This window comes from Tinamus guttatus, unplaced genomic scaffold (genome assembly GCF_059628265.1).
Source record: "Tinamus guttatus ecotype Peru unplaced genomic scaffold, ASM5962826v1 Tinamus_guttatus_pri_ptg000240l, whole genome shotgun sequence".
Classification (NCBI taxonomy): Eukaryota; Metazoa; Chordata; class Aves; order Tinamiformes; family Tinamidae; genus Tinamus; species Tinamus guttatus.
The window spans coordinates 6,872,692-6,890,892 of NW_028288774.1; the positions used below are offsets into that span (position 1 = coordinate 6,872,692).

The following is an 18,201-nucleotide window of genomic DNA, read 5'->3' on the forward strand; positions in this document are numbered from 1 at the left end:
GCCCCCTTCCTCCCGTCCTGCTCGCCACAGTTTTTAGGAAGGGTTCTGCCCGCTTGTGGAGCAGCTTCACCCCGCAAGTTTTATACTCGAAAAAAGAGGAACGAGCTCAGGCGCTGCTTCCTCGCGCTGCTTGGCACGCCTGGGGGGCACCAAGGGGCCCGCGCAGCTGCCCGGCAGCGGCTGCGCCCCCACGCACCGGCCCGCGCGGGTGCCCCCGGGGGCGGCAGCGGCCGGGGACGCCGCCTCGCCCTGCCCCGCCGGGGCGGGACCGGCCTCGGGGCGGGCCCGGCGGCGGCGCGGGCAGCGGCGCGGCGGGCGCAGGAGCGGGCGGCGGGGCCGCCATGGGGGGCCTCAAGGAGGAGCTGCTCAAGGCCATCTGGCACGCCTTCACCGCGCTCGACCTCGACCGCAGCGGAAAGGTCTCCAAGTCGCAGCTCAAGGCAAGCGCGGCCACCCGTACCCCCCTCTTCCTCCCCCCCACCCCACCCCGGCGCGGCGCGCGGCCGTTAGTGACCGTTGCGGCGGTTGGGCTGCGCGGGGCTCGCGCCCGCGCCCTCCCCGGCCTGGGAGGGGCAGCGGGACCTCGCGGGTGGCTGGTGGGGGCAGCTCGGCACCTGCGGCCGCCCCAGCGCGCAGGTGGCGGCGCGGGGCGCTCGGCGGGGCTCCTCGGCGAGCAGGAGCGCGCTGGTGGCCGCCGCGGCCCGCGCGGAGCCCTGCGTGCCAAGTGCCTCCGACGCCCCCGTTGCTGAAGCAGCCCGGCTCTTCTGCTTTTCTTCACCGCGGGCGAGGAAAGCAGGGGCCGCCTCCGCGTGCCAGGCTTGCTGCGAGCTCAGGCTGAGCGTGAGCACGAGTACCAGGCCTGTCATGTCCTTCGTGGTCTGTAGCGTCACCAGAGTGAGCCCGTTTGCTGCAGGAGCAGCTGGCACAGGTCGCGGAGAGGTGTGCTCTTTAAAGGAATTATTTCTGTTTTCCTGTTTTGCTGCCACACCTCGCTTGGGCCCAGGCCAGAGGTGTGCACGCGTGGCACGGCACTAGTGGTGAAGAAGCTCTCTCAGGGCTGCAGGTTTGGGGCTGAGTTACATGGCTACAGTCAGGACCCTGGTGGGATTGTACAGCCTGCTCTCATGGCTGTGTTGTTGTTTCCTCTCTAAGATCGTTGGCTGAACTGGCTGGGTGAGAGCAACGATTGTATTTGCCACCGAAGAACATGTGGTGCCTGTCTTCTGTTCTGCTGTCTTTACAGGTGTTTTTGCTTAGAAAAGGTAAAAAATAAATAAATAAAAAGGAAAGAAAAGGGGAGAGGAAATTAAACATGTCCCCTTATTACCCGCTGCATATCCTCCTGCCCAGTTTTGATATTTCATGCTCTCTGCAGGAGAGAGAGAAGGGGAAAAAATAGCGGGTTCTAATGCAGGTCTCCTTGCTGTGTAAATGCTCCCGAGGGAAGTGTCAAGTGGAGGATCTTGGAATGGAGAAGCCTATCGGAAATAAGACTGCTCACATGGCCACCTAGTTTTCAGGAAATGCAGGAGGGAGTAGCGAGTCTCCTCTTAAGGGTTTTTACAGCAAATGGTAAATGTCAGCGTGAAGCTGACGAAGTGCACTGTTACGTCAGTAGCTCCACTGGACACAGCAGAAGGGGTAGGCAGAGCAGCAAAAAAGAGGATCCCAGCAAGGTGATCTACAGCTGTGTTGCATGGAGAAGGTATTTCACAGTACGGCATTTTCCATCCGTGTCACCACAAGTGAGAGGTAGTGCCCATGGAAGTTGGTGGTGAGATCAACGAATGTTGGTGGAGATGAGTGAATTAGTAGACATCTGTGGCATTAGAAATAATTGCTTAATAACTTAGTGAAACTTATGCTATCTGAAAGTATATTAGAAATCTGTTCTTGAGATCAGCATGAAAATGTTCTAACTGTCCCCCATCACCCTAAAAAATAATAAGAAAACATACCGAGACTGGATCTTTAAGTTGTATAAGTCAGTATGAGGTATAGCAATCATACCATACAGAAGATCCTAACTATCACATGATTTTTGTTAGAGTCGTTTCTAGTTTCTCTACTTAGACAGTCACCTTTGGTCTTCCTGTGAAAATGAATCACATTGATGAAATAGTACTAAAATGCTATGAGAAAAAACAATGTGAGCTTTGCAGCTTTCCATTGTGAAAGGTTAAAATTATGCATTATTTTTAATACACTGTGAGCAAAATGAAGCCAAGTATCTTTGTGCCAAGTGCTCCTTAGTCTGGAGATAGAACAAAGACTCAGAAGAAAACCCGGGACTTGCTTGGAATAATAAGGATTTCATGAGTTATCCTTTATCCATTTGTATCTTTTGTATGTGATCTGGCTTACTAAGAGAAAAGGTAACAAGATCAGTCCTCTGTGTAATTTTGAATATTATCTTTTCTTCCAGTGTGCACTGATATTTTTTTTCTAATAATAATCTCTATAAGTTTTAACATGTTTAATGTTACGACGATTGCAATTTTTTTTTTTTTTACCAGCAGAAGTTTATCAGCAAAAACATTTGTGTTTTGTCATTGTGTTTTGTCTTATGTTTACATGTGAACACAATTATTATTAAGTCCATTTGTTTCAGGAGCACTTTCAAACAACAATATAGAGAGGTTGAAGTTCTGATTTTTGTGGATGCAGTTATAGCTTCTGGCCTGGTTCTAGTGCAGACTGTGTTTCAGTTGGCTGCTTGCAGCAGAGTGTGCAAGCTACATGCAAATACTTGTGTTCCTCTATTTCACTTAGATTCACCTTGCTTGCAATCTGCAGTTTTAAATTTGACCTATTTCAAAAGCTTCTCCAACGTGTCAACATTCAGCCTGCTTTTTAGCCAAATCTCGAAATATTTACAGTAGTTACAAATGTCAACACAGTTAGCAGCCTTGTAGTGTGTTTTTATGACTGGATCTTGGAAATAATACATACCAAGTAATTTTTACACTCTTTCTGGAAGCTGTTCCTGGCATTGCTTTGTGAAATGTCTCTATTTTGGCACTGAGACTGTTTGGCCGTTCTTGTGTTTTGTTTGCTACCACTGGGCTAGGTTTTCAAAGTCTCGCATTCCTGATTCATAGTTGCAGATTATGGATGGTTAGTACTTTGTGAGTACCTCATTTGAGCCAGAAAATGTGGGTGACCAAAATTACAAGTCAAGTGTAGAAAATGTAAACTAGTCTTTAATTGTAGGCTTATTTACCATCTGATCTTTGTTTTGCCTTTTTGCTAAGTGGGAAGTCGGTAGTTGGTGGGAAGAGGAAGAACAGTGTAATCAGGACCAAGAGGGACTATCCGAAGAGAGAGGAAGACCTTGAACAATGCTGTACAGAACTGGAAAGGCTGAGAATCTGTGACGAATGGGCAGGACCCCTAAGACAATTGACTTTGTACAACTTTGAAGGATGGTAGGAAATTAGTCATTATGACTCATAATGAGAGAGTTGTACTGGTAAGTTATTAACTGGAATCAAGTGCATTTGTAGTATTGTAGCAGGAATCCTGGTGATAAGCTGCTGTGCAAATGCAGCTCAGAAGGATGCCACACATCCAGAAGGGTTTGCAAAGGAAGGGAGCTTGTAGTCTGAGGAGGCAGGGGCGTTAGGAAAGCATGAGGCCAAGTTACTGAGCTTGAGGAGCAGCTATCAGTAGGTCAGTAGCCTATTTAACCATTATTGTTGAGGTTTTGCCAACTAATTTCAAAGAACAAGTTGAAGAAAGGCCCATTAGATCTGTGGTATTTACTGGGAGCTCTTCCTAAGTGCCAGAAGCTGTACAAGAGAAAGGCATTTCCAGTGACATTTCAGCAGATGCAACCTGGTACCAGTCTATTGTGGGGGCTCCAAAGGAAACTTTTTGGTTGTGAGGAGAAGAGGGAGGTGAGGCTGTTGAGAATGATGACAAATGATCATGCAGTGTCCTAGAAAGGGGGGGAACAAATGAAGGAACTGAGTGGTGGGGTGATGGCAGCAGAGGTGAGGAGAGTGGCCCTACCTTCATGTCTAGCTTCATGAGCCAGCAGAGCTTGGGCATGATTGCTCTCTGCAGGGCCAGAAAAGAGGGCACTGCAGAAACCCAGATGTTAACCATGAGATGCCTAAATAAAGTATGTGCTACATGGATGGATAAGAGATGGTCTCTTAGACGTATTATGAAGCAAGAAATAGAATGCTTAGATATATCCTGGTTGTAAATACTCCACGCTTGTGTTCATGGGCCTGCAAGGTGATGGTGTCCACGCTGATGAAGAAGGCGAAAGGGAGATGTTGTGAGTAGGCTTATTTGGCTGCCTAGCTGCTGACATGGATGTTGTGGAGAGATGAGCCAAGAATGTCTTGGAATAGACTCCCACAGAGCCCCTGAATAGAGCTGTAAGCTTCTATAACACCAGCATTTTAAAATCTTTTAAAGAGGTGGGAGGGAGGAGACCCAGATTCCCCCTGAAAGATGGAAAGGAAAAACAAAAAAAAATACTGAAGAAATTGTCAATAGCCACTCCACGTTTAATCTCTTTGGCTAAGGGTCATGCTATAATTTGGGCCAAATTTTTGTCAGTGAGCCATAAATAGCTAGCAGACTTTTCTCTGCCGTTTAGAAATGCAGATCAGTTTTATGGACAAGGTTAAATGGAACTAATCAGATAGTAACAACTCAACATGTGTGTACAAATTTTGGAAGATAGCATCTTGAAATGATCAGAGCCTAGAAGGGAACATCTGTGCAGAAGCAGAGCTGTGCTGGCCTTAGATACTCCGGATGGAGCGGCACAAGAATGGGAATGAATAAAGTACATCCAAAACCTGTAACAAGGGGCTACGTGCTTTCTGACCCTCTGGTGTTCAGCTTGCTTGTTTCAGTTGATTACCTATAGCATTTTGCTGATAAGCTTCAGTATTTCCTGGGGACCATTAGGGATCTTTGTTTTGAAACTTTTCATTGAAAATGGAAAAATAACGCCAATAGTGCACTGTTTGTGTGGACTTTGTAGTCTATGAGTCTACACAATGGATAAAAATTTGGGAACCATTGGGAACCATTTGCTTGCAACACAGAGAGACAAGTTTCTGGCTTAGGGCAGGGGCTGGCTCTGGTGTGAAGGTAGGTGTTTGAACATGGCATCCAGAGCATAATAAGTGCTGAAAGACAAAGCTGCCTAGCAACCCTATGGGCACGGGGAGAATAATCCTTACGGGTGGAAAATTTCCTCATGACTGACAGGGCTTCTGCAAAACAAGGCACTGTTCTGTACCCCGTTCAAACTAGTTTTCAACTGTTAGTCTTTTTTAAAAATGATCATTAAAATAGCTTTTATGATGATCTAAAAAAAATGAGAATTCAGTGCAGGTATTTTCAAGTTTAACCTGCAGCTGAAAAATTCAGATGGAGCTTGGCTGCATTAAAGACTGGCAAGTGTTGGCAGGCGTTGAGGAATTTCCTGAGTTATGAAAAGACAGCGCTGGGCTTCGGAGAGATTGCAGATAAGGCGGATTTTAGAAAATGATTGCAAGTGGAATTCTTTCATGATAATTATTTGGTTGGTGCTGAAACCACATGCGTAGCGTTCTGACAGCCAAGGCACAGCAAGAAAACTAAGGAGGAGAGAAGAGAATTAGCTAAAAAGTACACAGTGAGGAAGTGTTTCATTGAGAATGTAAGTAGTTTTGGTAAAAATTAGTTTATATATGTATAAATCTATGTAGCATATGTAGTATGTGTATAAATAATCAGTAATAATCAGTAATCAGTTACATTTTAAAATATTTTATTAGTGACAGCTTGGTTGTAAAACTGAGTTCACCTTTATCAAGAATGTGTTCATCTTCCATAAATAACAACAGAAAACTTAAAAAGGGGGGGAAGCGTAATACAAGTTTCCCGCCACATATAAATCACATAGACTCAAATGCTTGATTTATTTATTTATTTTATTAAGGATAATGATACATTGAAGAAGAATAGACCTCTGATGGAGAGGGGTGTGAAATGTGAAAAATTACTGATAAAATTATATTCCTTTGGGAAATACGGCATTTTTTGGTAGTGTTTCTGATGCTCTTGTTTTTCTTGTTCTTAAATTTTTGCTCATGGCTAGATCAAATCGCTTAATTTTGGCGTGCAAGTGAGAAAACAGCTATTTCTAATGGAAATGGGGGCTTTTCTAAAAGAAAATGCAACTTTGGAGGTATGTGTAGAGGAATGATCCCCTGAACTTATATTTGGGAAGTCTTTGGAGATTTTGGTGCTAATCAGTGCTTGGACTTTGCATGTCTCCTAGCATCTGTAAGGAAAGTAAATGTGTATAGAGATTGTTTTATTTGGGGAAAAAAACATTTTTTTCAAGTGTGTGGCATATGTCTGTTTTTCTAGACTCTTGAGATTTTAATCTTGTTTTGCAGCTTCCACTTCTCTACTGCTTTTCTCTGCCTCAAGTTTTTTTTTTTTTTTGGTTGAAATCTGCACCACACAATGAAAAAGTATAGTATACCAAATGTTCTGTTTGAGGCTACCCTCACCATTTTTTAATTTAAAAGTATGTGAGAAGCAACATGTATTTTTAACAATGCAGTCTGTTTTACTTCTGCATATGTACTTTTTTTTTCTTTACTCATGCCTTTGCTTCTTCATTGCATTTGGTAATGGAGCCTGTTCTTGGACATGTGGGGTTAATTCCTTAACCCAGTTCAGGTACCCACTCTGCAGCAAGTTAAAGGCCTGTTTGGGAGGAGGTCACAGGACTAATCCAAGGCACAGGAATGTGTGAAAAGCAAACTGAGCAGCACTTTGTTTTAGAAATGTGCTGGTGGCCCAGAAATAGCTGTTCTTCGGGTTCTGTGTTGCTGTCATTGGTGTGAGTTTGTGTGTGCAAAACACAGCCTATGTTGAAAAACTTAAGATGCGTTGACTACCAGTCAGTTTTCAGTAATTTTGTACTTCCTTAAAACTAATCAAGCATGTAGCCTCTTCTTGAAGGTCATTTCTCAAGAAAGACTTTAGGGTGGTTGACATTAAGCTCCTGATATAATTAATGCAAATACCTTTTTTAAAAAAAGACTTTTAAGAAGCACATCTAAACCCTTCCTCTTTTTGTGATACTGCCTTTCCTCTACCAACTGGAACACAGTGTGAATGTTGAAAAGTAATCAAAAAGCAAGCATTTAATTTGAGTGGTCATTTCTTTGTAAACTAAAGGAACGTATTGAACTCTCTCCTTCATGACTTGTTTTCACTAGTTAATGAATATTTATAGTTTCAAAGACTAGAGGTTGCTAGTCATTTTCCCTCCAAGTATCTAATTACTTTGGTGGGTTTGAATATTTCAGGTTGTCAAATGCATTAGTATACGCATAAAAAGGGTAACTTCTCTAGGTATGTTTGCACATATATAGCAAATAACCTGTTATAATTACATATTTTGCTTTCCAACAAAAATACCCAAGGCAAAGCTCATGCTGACAAGATGATTTCACTTTCTATGCATAGTCTCAGGAATCGCAGATCTGCTGTGAAGGGAATGCAGTGAAATTAAGGTCTACAGTGGTATCACTGAATTTCTGTTCTGTTCTTAGGTCCTGTCTCACAATTTGTGCACGGTTTTGAATGTTCCCCATGACCCTGTGGCCTTGGAAGAGCACTTCAGGGATGATGATGAAGGACCAGTTTCAAATCAGGGTTATATGCCTTATTTAAATAAATTTATCTTGGAAAAGGTAAGTTTTGAATTCTTATGTTCTGTTTTCGCCTGATCTGTTTTGTATTAGCATCTTAACTCAGGGTCTTACCTTTACAATAGACTTTTACAGGCAGGAGGCTTACCTATCCAAAGAAAAACTGGTGGTAAATGTGTCTGCATTGGGCAGGACAAATACTCAGAGGAGTCTGTGCTTTAAAATGGAAGGTTGCACAGTGTTTTTTTTTTTTTTTTTTGTCCTCTCTCTCTCTTTGGTTTCTGCTTCCTGTTACATCTCCATTTTCTCTAAGCTCTGCTCATGCAAAACTGTGTTTGTATTACTAAACAACCTCAGTTTAAGTACATTCTAAAGTGTCTTGGAGCTATAAATTGCCCTGCTTTATACTGTGGCTTTAATAGAGTGGTGTCATAGTCTACTTTGCAAACAGGAAGTGCAGAAATATCTTTTATGTGAGTTCACAAGGTATGTTAATTGACAGATCCCCTTAAATAGTTACAGCAGGTGATATCAGGGTGTGTTGACAGGTTTGGTGTTCCAGGTTCTTTCCTGTAAGGTCTGAGCACTGTTCAGTTGTCTGTGCTTTTGTGCTTTGTGTTGTTTTGGGGGAGCTCTGGGAAGCCTGATCCCCCCCCCATTCCCCTTTCCACCTTAATCTAAGCCAAGGAGGTCACTGGCCTAGAACTGTTTTCTGGGAGCTCTCTGTTTGAGACTTAGGTTGAATTTCCTTAAAGTAAAAAAATAGCTTTTGCTTTTCTGTCTGACAGCATCTCTTAGGACACTGTTGGAGGCAGTAAAAAATAGCTGATGTTATCATGAAAATATATCAGTTTGGTACCACTGATTTTTCTTACACTAGGGGACTAACACCATAATGCTTCATGCGTTGATATTATGGCTGCAGAGATACATATATGCTTGCTTTTATAACGGTAAAAGGTCCTGAACTGATTTGTATCTGAAAAGGTCTGACAATTTCAGATTAGGCTTTTTAACCCAGTTTGTTAGTTGTTCTGTTTCTTCAAGTTTTTAGTCTACATTTAGTATTTAATATTGGTGAAAAATGCAATACCTACCTGATATGCAGCCTTGCAGCCTGGAAACAGGAAAGCCTCATATCTCTGGCTAAGACAAGTGAGCCTGAGAGGTTATTCTCTGCCCACCTGTGCTCTTACCAGTCATCAACCTCTGCCTCCATGGCATGTGCTTCCCTTCATACTCTGTGTGAGAGCTGGTGGCCATTGCTACACAGAAAGACACCCACTTACTGCCTTGGCTATTTGCTGTACTTTTTTGTCACTGTGAAGGCTACTATTTCAATTCCACTTAGCATTGGCTATTTGAGCCCCTGTGAGATTCTACTGAGATTAAACTTGGTGGGCAAAGAAAGGGACTTATTTTATTTTGGCTGAAGGATTACAGTTGCAGCGTGTGAGTCACAGGGGTGGTTTTAATGTTACTTATGAGCAGTAACAAACCATTAATTCAAAGGAGAAAAAATGAAAGGATGGAAATGGAAGTTTCTTTCAAATTAAATACGTTTCCTTGTTTAGGATGTTTATAGGGTGACTAGGGAGAGAGTTAGGGAAATGAGGAACAGTTCTACTAATAAATTAACATTTTAAATCAAGAATGAAAGACCTGGCTACATAAACAAGCTAACTTGACATGAACAAAAGTGTGAATTTGGTGTTCTTGGCTAGTCTGTCTTGTTCTTGCTCTGTTCTTGGTTACCTGCTTATCCTATGGTAGAAACAAAGGATAGGCTACTGTTTTCATCAGTGGAAATAGTACAATTGCATGTAGTTTCTTCAGCTGTTTTATTCATACTGTTCTATGATAGTTGGCTTAAGATAAAACTAATGGTATGGGTATATAAAACATGTTAAGGAACAGAATTAAATTGCCTGTAACTTCATGTTGTTTAATCCCAATTAAATGTTTTCAAACAGTTCAGATAATTTGACTAACTTCTACTAGAACTTATGTAGACACAAGGCTATCTTCGTGGACTTTAAAAATCTTGATTGTGACATGCCTTTCAGAGATGATGTATTTTCCTATGTCTGAAATAAAATCTATTATTTTTCTGCAAGTACCCTCTTCAGAAGGGAACTGACACTTGCCAGTATTATGTCTTTGTAATTTGTTTTACTCTGTTTCATAACTATTCTAACATGTTCCATTTTATTATGTAACTTGCTCAGTGTCAACTGAAAATGTTTCCTTTATACTGATGCTGATGGTGGTATTTTACAACATATCTTAGGAGGGAAAAGACATTATTGGAGGCAAGCAAAGAGCATCATTCTAAAGCTTAGGTTATTTCGTTTTACAGACCACTTATTGAATACTAATTGTACTACCAATATTAGATATATTTTTGAAATTGATCCCATCATTAGTACTTAACCCAAATATTTTCTGTATTTATTTATATTTTAGAGTTACTTGTTTAAGCTACCGGTATATTGTACTTTGCATAGCAGTGTAAATTTAAGATAAGTTTTATGGATTTTATTGTGCTTTTATTGTGATACTTGGAAAGGGAAGGCAGGTGTCCTTTAAGCATGGTGTTTCTATGACTTTAAGTTGTTTTAGGATTGGAGGACTCAGGTCATCTGCATGTTTCATAATTTGGATAGATACACAAGTAAGTGATAGTCGCTCTACAGTTAATAGTGTGGGGTACTATAGAATCTTTCAAATGAAAGACACACACATAGTGCAGACCCAGGGAAGTACAATTGAAAAAGCATATACTAATGTCAAGTAAAAATTTTCTGTACAAGGATTCATTTGTTAAGCAATTGAATTGTTGGCTATTCATGCTTGTTGCAAGCGGGATCAGTGTTCTACTCAAAATTGAAATACTGGTTTCTCAATAGAGTTTCATAAAGCTAGTATTTTAGTTTTAAATCAAGATGATTTATTGTAGGGTTCATAGTAGAGTTTCACAGTAATTAGTTATTTTTTACAATCTCTCCAAATTGGAATTCCAGGATTGTCTTTGGCCTAATCTGAGTGTATAAATACATGTTTTGTTCATGTTGTGAAAAGGCAACTTGTGTTTGCATTTCTGGCTGTCTTCTTTTGCCATCAGTTCCTCCTGTCTAAAACCTTTGCAGCTTCTTAGTTAAGTTGGAGTGAATGAATGATTTCAAGTGTAATTTGAAAATCTATCAATTTATCTTCAGTTTATAAAATGATGATTAGAAATAATCCCTCATAAATGTGGAGAGATTTTTATTTAGAGTGATTAAAACATGGCCCTAAAGTGGAGCATTGACCACCAAGCAAGTCAAAGCAGCACAGCCAGGACTTAGGTACTATGGAGTTAGCTCTAAAGTGTTTTGGTTTTAGTTTTTATTTATTTCTTTGTTTTATTTTCAGTTGTAAGATTTTCTCCTTCCTTCCCCTCAGACCCCCTCAAATATTTCTGAAGAAATGATACACCAGAAAAAGTTGGCATCACTACATGAAATTGTTGAGGAAAATTGTTTTCTTCAATAAAGAAAACTATTCAGTTCCACATACCCCAGAACAATGCAGAATTATATCCTTTATTTAACAACCAGCTTAATCATTTATGAAAAACAAAAACAAAACACGGGTGAATCATAGTTATTTTGGAGAGCTGAGCTTATGCGCTAATCTGTTTATTTTTCCTGAATAATTTCTAAATAGTCCCTCTGTTACTGGTGCCACATTGAGCCTCCATTTTTTTTTTTTTTTAAAGACTCAAACCTGGGCTCTGATCAGAGGGCCTGCTTATCTAAGGTGAGACGCTGGTGGAACTCAGTCACCTGCAGCAAAGTGACGCTCCTGCCTGCTGCTCTGCTGCTGCCAGTCGTGGTGGCTGTAGTGCCCCGCAGGTGACGTGGGCTGCTCAGGGGTGTGTGTCCTGCTTTGCCATGAGACAACAACCATCTTGTTCTCGTGGGGACTGGAGCAGCCTGTTGCCTTGCACTGGTCTGGGGTCCGTGCGCGAGATGTTTCACCACATGTGCATCACTGACAGCTGCCTCACTTCAAAACACGAGCTGGCTGTAGAATCACCCGCTGTGTTTGTGGTGCTTAGTGCACTTGCCAGCCGCTGGTTCTAGGAAAGTAGCTACTGCGCCTGGATTTTCCTTTGGAGCAGCACAACCCCAAGGCTTTTCCAAAGCTGAGGTGCTCATCGCCTGGGCTTGTGTGACTGCTTTAGGAAAGGGCTAGGTGGGGAGGGCAGTCAGGGAAAAACAAAGGCAAATGCAGCTGTGGGATGAGGCACTGGCAAGCAGGAGGACATAGAAGGAAACCCTCATTCTGATCCTGCCTCCAAAGAGTATTTCTGTAGTTTGCTTGGTCAGCGTTTCATTTAACCTCATGTTTCTCATGCAAATAACCTGGACACAGATCTTGCAGCTGTAGAAGCTGGAGCTCCTGCAGCTTCCACCTTCTTCCAAGGGCAGCTGTGGCCTGCTTCTTGCAGTGCCACTTGCTCTGGTGTCTCATAGCATGCCAGGTCTATGGTTTTCTTCCATGGTCTCACTTTCAGTCCTTGGGAACTGTATTGAAGGTATTTGTCAGCCTACGGTTGGTTTCCTGTTTCCCTCTGCCTTTTTTTCTCTAGCCACATCAGTTGATCCACTTCCTTAGTAAAGCTTTAAAAAAGTGAGCCACTTTGGCTCAACCTCTGCTATTTTTGACCACTTACCAGACTGGGTAGGAAATCATACAGTTCACTGATCCTGTGCTTCACACATTTTTAAAATGTGGCTTGGTCTCTCATAGGAAAATATGATCTGAACATTATTGATATCATTACCAGAAGAGGTGCAAGAACCTGTTTTTTAGATGTGCTTTCTGAGACTGCCAGAGACTTCCATTGCAATGCAAAGCATTCATGCTGGCAAAGACGTAACATGGCAGAGCTGCAGGGAGATGCAGAGGATTAATCTCTAACATAAGTGAGGATTTAAAATAAATAGAGGAAATTAGGACTTTGCCATATGTAAATAATTCACAGATGTGTATGCACAGATATTAGATGTGATAAAGGATAACAAAAACAAATGGTTTTAAAATCTGTTAGGGTAAAGATTTGCAAGTCTGGGAAAAATGAAATTTCAAATAGAAGTAGAAAAATATAATAAAGGTCTTTCCTGACTGTTGCTCCAGTATTACTTTGGTATAGCATCTACAGTTTTTGTTTGAATATAGTAAATTTCTATAACTCAGTATCAGAAGGTGAGTTGTAATTAAGAAAGTTAAGGTGATGATTTGGAAGCAAAGGCTGTTGTGCTTGAGTGAATGCTGAATCCAGTATAGTCTGTTTCACATGAAGTCAAGATGTGATTAACTGAACCAGAAATTGGAGGTTGGATGCAGGTTTTGCTGGAAGAAATTTTTCAGTTTGCTCCTTTTAGGAAGTCAGACAAGGCTGCTACAATACTTTTTTGCCATAAATTTTCTTGAAAACTAGAATTTCCTCAGTGCTTTTTGTATGAGTTTGTCTGCTGTAATGTGTCTGTCTGTGTATGTTTAAAAATATATATTTTTTTTCAATTTCTTTCTTTTTAGGTTCAAGGAAACTTTGACAAAGTTGAATTCAATAGGATGTGCTGGACACTCTGTGCTAAAAAGAACCTCTCTAAGAGTCTTCTGCTCATTAGTGATGAAGATGCATTTAAAGTGTGGGTTATCTTTAACTTTTTGTCAGAGGACAAATACCCCCTAATCATTGTACCTGAGGAGGTAAGAAACAAAAACTTCTACTGTTTAACACCAGTATTTTGCATGTTCCATTTGAACTGTGTTAGTGTTTGCTGTTCTCTACAGACAAGTAATTTTTGAATATAAAAGTTCTACTCCTCTGTTATAGTAATGTAAAGCCTCATCCAAAAGACACAAAAGAGTATGTGTTTGGTTTTGATTTTTAGTTCCAGGTTGTAAATGACGAAAATCCCAAAGGACGCTTTAGATATCCATGTTATTTAAACAGCTTGGACTAAATGGGACATGCTGCTTAGTTCCTGGTAGTAACTAGCTAATTTTGCATTTTGTGGGGACTGAGTGGTGACTCAGCTTCAAATCACAAGCTGTTGAGGTTGTTACTTCACTAATGAATAGTGCACGTGTGTGATCTGTGAATCACTGCACTTGCTTATATGTTGGTACATGTGCTTTGCACAGTTGGCACAAGTGTGATTCTGGGGGAAAAAATTCTCCTTTCTGCTCTGTGTTACCATGATTTGCAAGACGAGTGTTCAGTCTCATGTCACCTTCCTGCCGAAAAGAAGTACAAACTGCTCTGATGACGTCTGTTTCTGAACAAAAGCAAACAGTACCTGAATTCCTCCTGCTTGAAATGGTTGAAGGAGTAACAGTAGTGAGCAAAACATCAGAGAGATCTCTCTGTACTTTTATGTGCATGAACAAGTATGGGCAAAGTTTGAATAGGAATTTTAACCCTAAAGGAGAATTTTAACGTCTTCAAAATTTAGTGCTTTTTCCATGGTGAGGGAAGATGGGGAAACTCATGCAAAACCCTACACAGAAGTCCCAGGACTCAGCAGTTTATCACCAATGTACTGATTAATATGTTTTGCAAACTGTTAGGATTCGGAGATCAAAACAGTTTGACTTATGTGCCAGAGCAGCATAACTGTGTGGCTCTAAGTTGTTATGCCAAACCGTAAAGCAGAGAGAGTTCTCCTTCCCTAGCAAAATGAGCAGCTTACCTGGCCTTGTCACTTTAGAACAAGATTATTTCACTCTGTAAGATTTCAGGTTTTACCCAGACTGATGATGACAGGGCCCTACCTGGCATGCTTCTTATTTCCATGAAAAAAATGAGACAGTTTTCATATATTGTTTCCTGGGTTTTTTTGTTTGTTTTGTTTTCCCTGTAACTTTTGAGAGATGGGGACAACATTTTTGAAACTTAAAGACAGCTCTTTTCTTAGTGGTATCAGATTTAGCCTTGGTAGGAGGTCAGAACCATGAAATATAGAGCCCGGAACTCAAATTCACTCCCCGGGTGGGTTCTCCAAATGGCTACCCAGCTTTCCAGGGTGGAGGGTAAGTGTTTCACATCTTGGTATCTCTTGGCATGGTTAAAAGCTTCAGAGCTGCCAGCTGTGTGTGCTGGCACTGCTCATTGCTCTCCCTCTAGCAGAGGACGTGCCGCGCTCCTGCCCGGCGCAGGTGTCGTGGGGTAGTTGCAGGGTGTCTCTTGCTGTCGGGGCGCTGCGGCTTCGGGTCGGGCCCGAAAGAGCTTCTCTGGATTTCAGAGTTGGGGTCATTCTTTCCTTCCCGTCCTTGAGGATCAGGGTTAACCTGTGTTGCTCTTTCACTTGGATTGCTTGAAGTCTCTTTGAAAAAACCTGTGTCTGTATCTTCTTGATTACAGCAGGATTTAAGTTGTGCAATACAGTTTAAGAAAGCTTATAAGGCCTGACAAAGGCCTGTTCTTATCATGCACAATGCCTGCATTCACTCTCTAACCTCTTGCCTTGCCTCAGACCACACAGGTAATGTAATCAGTCAGTGGAGGAATGCTGTCTTTTGAATGCACTGCTTTCTGTTTTGCACCAGGCCTCCTGGGTTTTCTGTGTTTCTGAAAAAAATTCACATTTATCACATTTATCCTTTTACCCAGAATTCCAAAAGTAGCGGTGAAAAGTCTTAATTTTGGTCAGTTTTACTTTTTCTCCGTGTGACCTTTCATATCAGCCTTTTAAGTTGTTTTGTTAAGCTTTTTTTTTTTTTTTTTAATACCAAATCTAAACGCCAGAGTATTCTTTTATACATTGATGCAAGAATGCATTCCAAAGCATTCTTTTATACAACCATTAATGGTGATCCTGGTGCTGACGATTTCTAGCTGAAAATAATTATTTTCTATAGTGTTCAGTGATACTGCTTAAGTATTTTTCTTCCATTTTCTTTTTATGCATCTTGAGTTCATAAATGAAGTTTGATTATAAAGTCTTGATAGATTATGTAGTCTTCACCGCTTTAGAGTGTTTTTCTGTCATTTAATTAAAAAATGACTTGCACGTCATGTTTAAATGAGCTGCAAACAGGTTGTTTGCTAAGTTTTTTTGCAGATAGGAGGATGATAGAGCTGTTGTAATTCTGTGTTTATGTTTTGGTAGGACAGATGCAAACCTCTCGCATGAATTGGGATCATTTTCCAGCCAGGGAGTGAGCTTTCCTTTCCTCCCTGCTTGTTTCTGTTACCGTTGGCTGAGAATATGGCCACACGCAACTTAGGGCAGGCTCTGGTGCAGAGGCCTTCTTGTGGAGCTGGCTGCTTCCCCTCCTCCCTGCATTCCACCTCCTAGGCTTTCTTTTCTTTTTCCCCTCCTACTTTTATGTAATTAGGAAAACTGTCTCATACTTTCGGGTGAGGAAGGTGATCTATCCCTTGCAGATTTCCTATCCCAACTTGTGGATGGGAAGATCTGACTGGTAGACAGGAGGGAACCCCATGGGTCTCCTGTGTGTTGGTACAACTTCATGTCACTATGAAGGAGGATGTGTCCTCCTCCCACTCAGAGGAGGGATTCTGCTCCTTGAGATTTTTGAGGGGTCCTTTTTGTTTGATTATTTTTAATGGTATAGGCTGTTTCTGCACTTGCTTCAATAACTGCATATTGGTTAGGTGCAATTTCATTTTCTTTGCACAGTTTGGACTTTTCCTCCTCCTTGCCAGTGTTAGATACCTCTCCTCTTGGGCAGTTGTACAAGGCCGTCATGTTAGAAAGCCAGTTATGGGGTTGGGGGTTCCTCCCACCTGCAGATTCCCTGCCCAGCTGGTTTTCAGAATTAGCACAGCGCTTAGCTAGGGACATGGTTGCTTCCGTGGCCATGGGGGGCTCTGAACTGGGAGCCCACATTGGAGCTGTCCCTCCTCCCCAGAGCCAGACTCATCCTCAAGGCTCCCTGAGTCGTGAGCATCCAGAGGGCTTTTTTTTTCCCAATTCTCTTCTTGAGAAGGAAAAAACAAGAGGGGAGAAAGACGGAAAACTTCGTAGTTGTAAGAAGAAAAATGTTTCTACTTATTATTTTGCTTTCCTTACAGCTCCTCCCTGAGTCATTACAGGCTCCTTCGGCAGCCTTGGTATTGTTTAACCAGACGTGTTCTGTTCTGTGAAAAGGTCTCCAAACACTTCCCCTTCCTTTTTCTGAGCATGTGACTGTAGCCTCGGGAATGTGTTATCGCCTGAGAGCTGCGGTATGTGGACAGCTGCCTTTCTGCGACGTCCGCAGTCGCAGAGGTTGCAGAGCTTTGCGCTGGCAGCCGGCCGCTCCTTTGCTGTTGCAATACAGTGTTCAGGTGGCTTGTTTTAAATAAACCAAATATATTTATTTAGTCCTCGCTTATCCTCTCACGTTTATCAAGTGGCATTTCTAACTGTCCTAGTAGAGGACAAAGAGAGTCCAAATATTCTGTGGATTTTCTGTGCATTTGAAAATGAGGCGTTCTTTTCTTTTTAGGCTGAGGAGATGAAAATCTGAAGTTACCTATTGGTGATTCTTCTGGAGGAGTTTCTTGGAGATTTTTTTTCTGTGACCTCATTTGCTTTGTTTTCCTGTTCTGCATTCTAATATCAGAGGTTGGCTAAATACCATTAATCCCGTCAATTATATAATCCATTATATATCCAGAAATAAAATAAAAACTGGTACAACTAGAATGAAAGCTACTTGAGTGGGAGTTATAATTGATCTGTATCCTCCTACAAGTTGATGATGATGTTCAGAAAGAGACTGGGATGAGATGCTTGGTCACTTAAACCTTGTGTCAGTTCTTTCCACTTCACTACTCTTTTCCTCCGTAGCTGCAAAGAACAAGAGAATCTTCAGTTTATGCAGCAGATTTTCCTTAGAGTTGTTGTGAGCATTGAACTTTGAGTGGTACTTTGTTATGTAATATTTAATGCGAGTTTAATTTTAAAGAATAAGTTTAGGCTGGATCATGAGCACAGTTGTGCAGGTCTTTTGTTCACTTGTTCTACTAACTTCTACTCTGGTTCAATTGATTTTATCTACAGGAGTGTTATACATTCTAGTATGGGGATTTTTTTATTGGTGGAGAGGAAGGAACAAATATTGAGTTAAGAATAAGTTATGTTCTGGTGAGGAAAAAAGGAACTGGAAATGAGATATAATTGTTTTCAGGTCTCTTGCTGAGCTCTGCTTGATACTCCCACAGAAGTTAGTCTAGTGGGGATACGCTTCAAGTGTGCTGTGCTAATACTGCAGACCTCATCTGAATGGTGTGGGCTGGAATAGCCGTGTCTGCCGCGCTCTGCTGGGCCTGAAGGCCGCCCGCATGGTGGGCACTGGCTTTGAGCTTTTCATCCTTTAACAGGCCTGCTGGCCTATCAAAAAATATATGAAACGGGTATGATGCTTCATATTCCCTGGAGAATTGTGCCAGGAATACCTGGAAAAGGAAAACATTAGGCACTGAATGAAAGGATATCAAATAGGCTGTATA

General features: G+C 41.7%; 1 protein-coding gene across 1 annotated transcript in view; it reads left to right on the plus strand.

Moving 5' to 3' along the window:
• Positions 1-302: 302 nt before the first annotated feature.
• Positions 303-18,201, plus strand: part of SWAP70 (switching B cell complex subunit SWAP70) — a 33,149-nt gene continuing 15,250 nt past the window's right edge. The window contains exons 1-3 of the mRNA XM_088525850.1: positions 303-440; positions 7,587-7,727; positions 13,272-13,445. Of these exons, the coding sequence (XP_088381976.1) occupies positions 342-440; positions 7,587-7,727; positions 13,272-13,445 (414 nt within the window). The 5' untranslated portion in view covers positions 303-341. The remainder of the gene's footprint in view (positions 441-7,586; positions 7,728-13,271; positions 13,446-18,201) is intronic.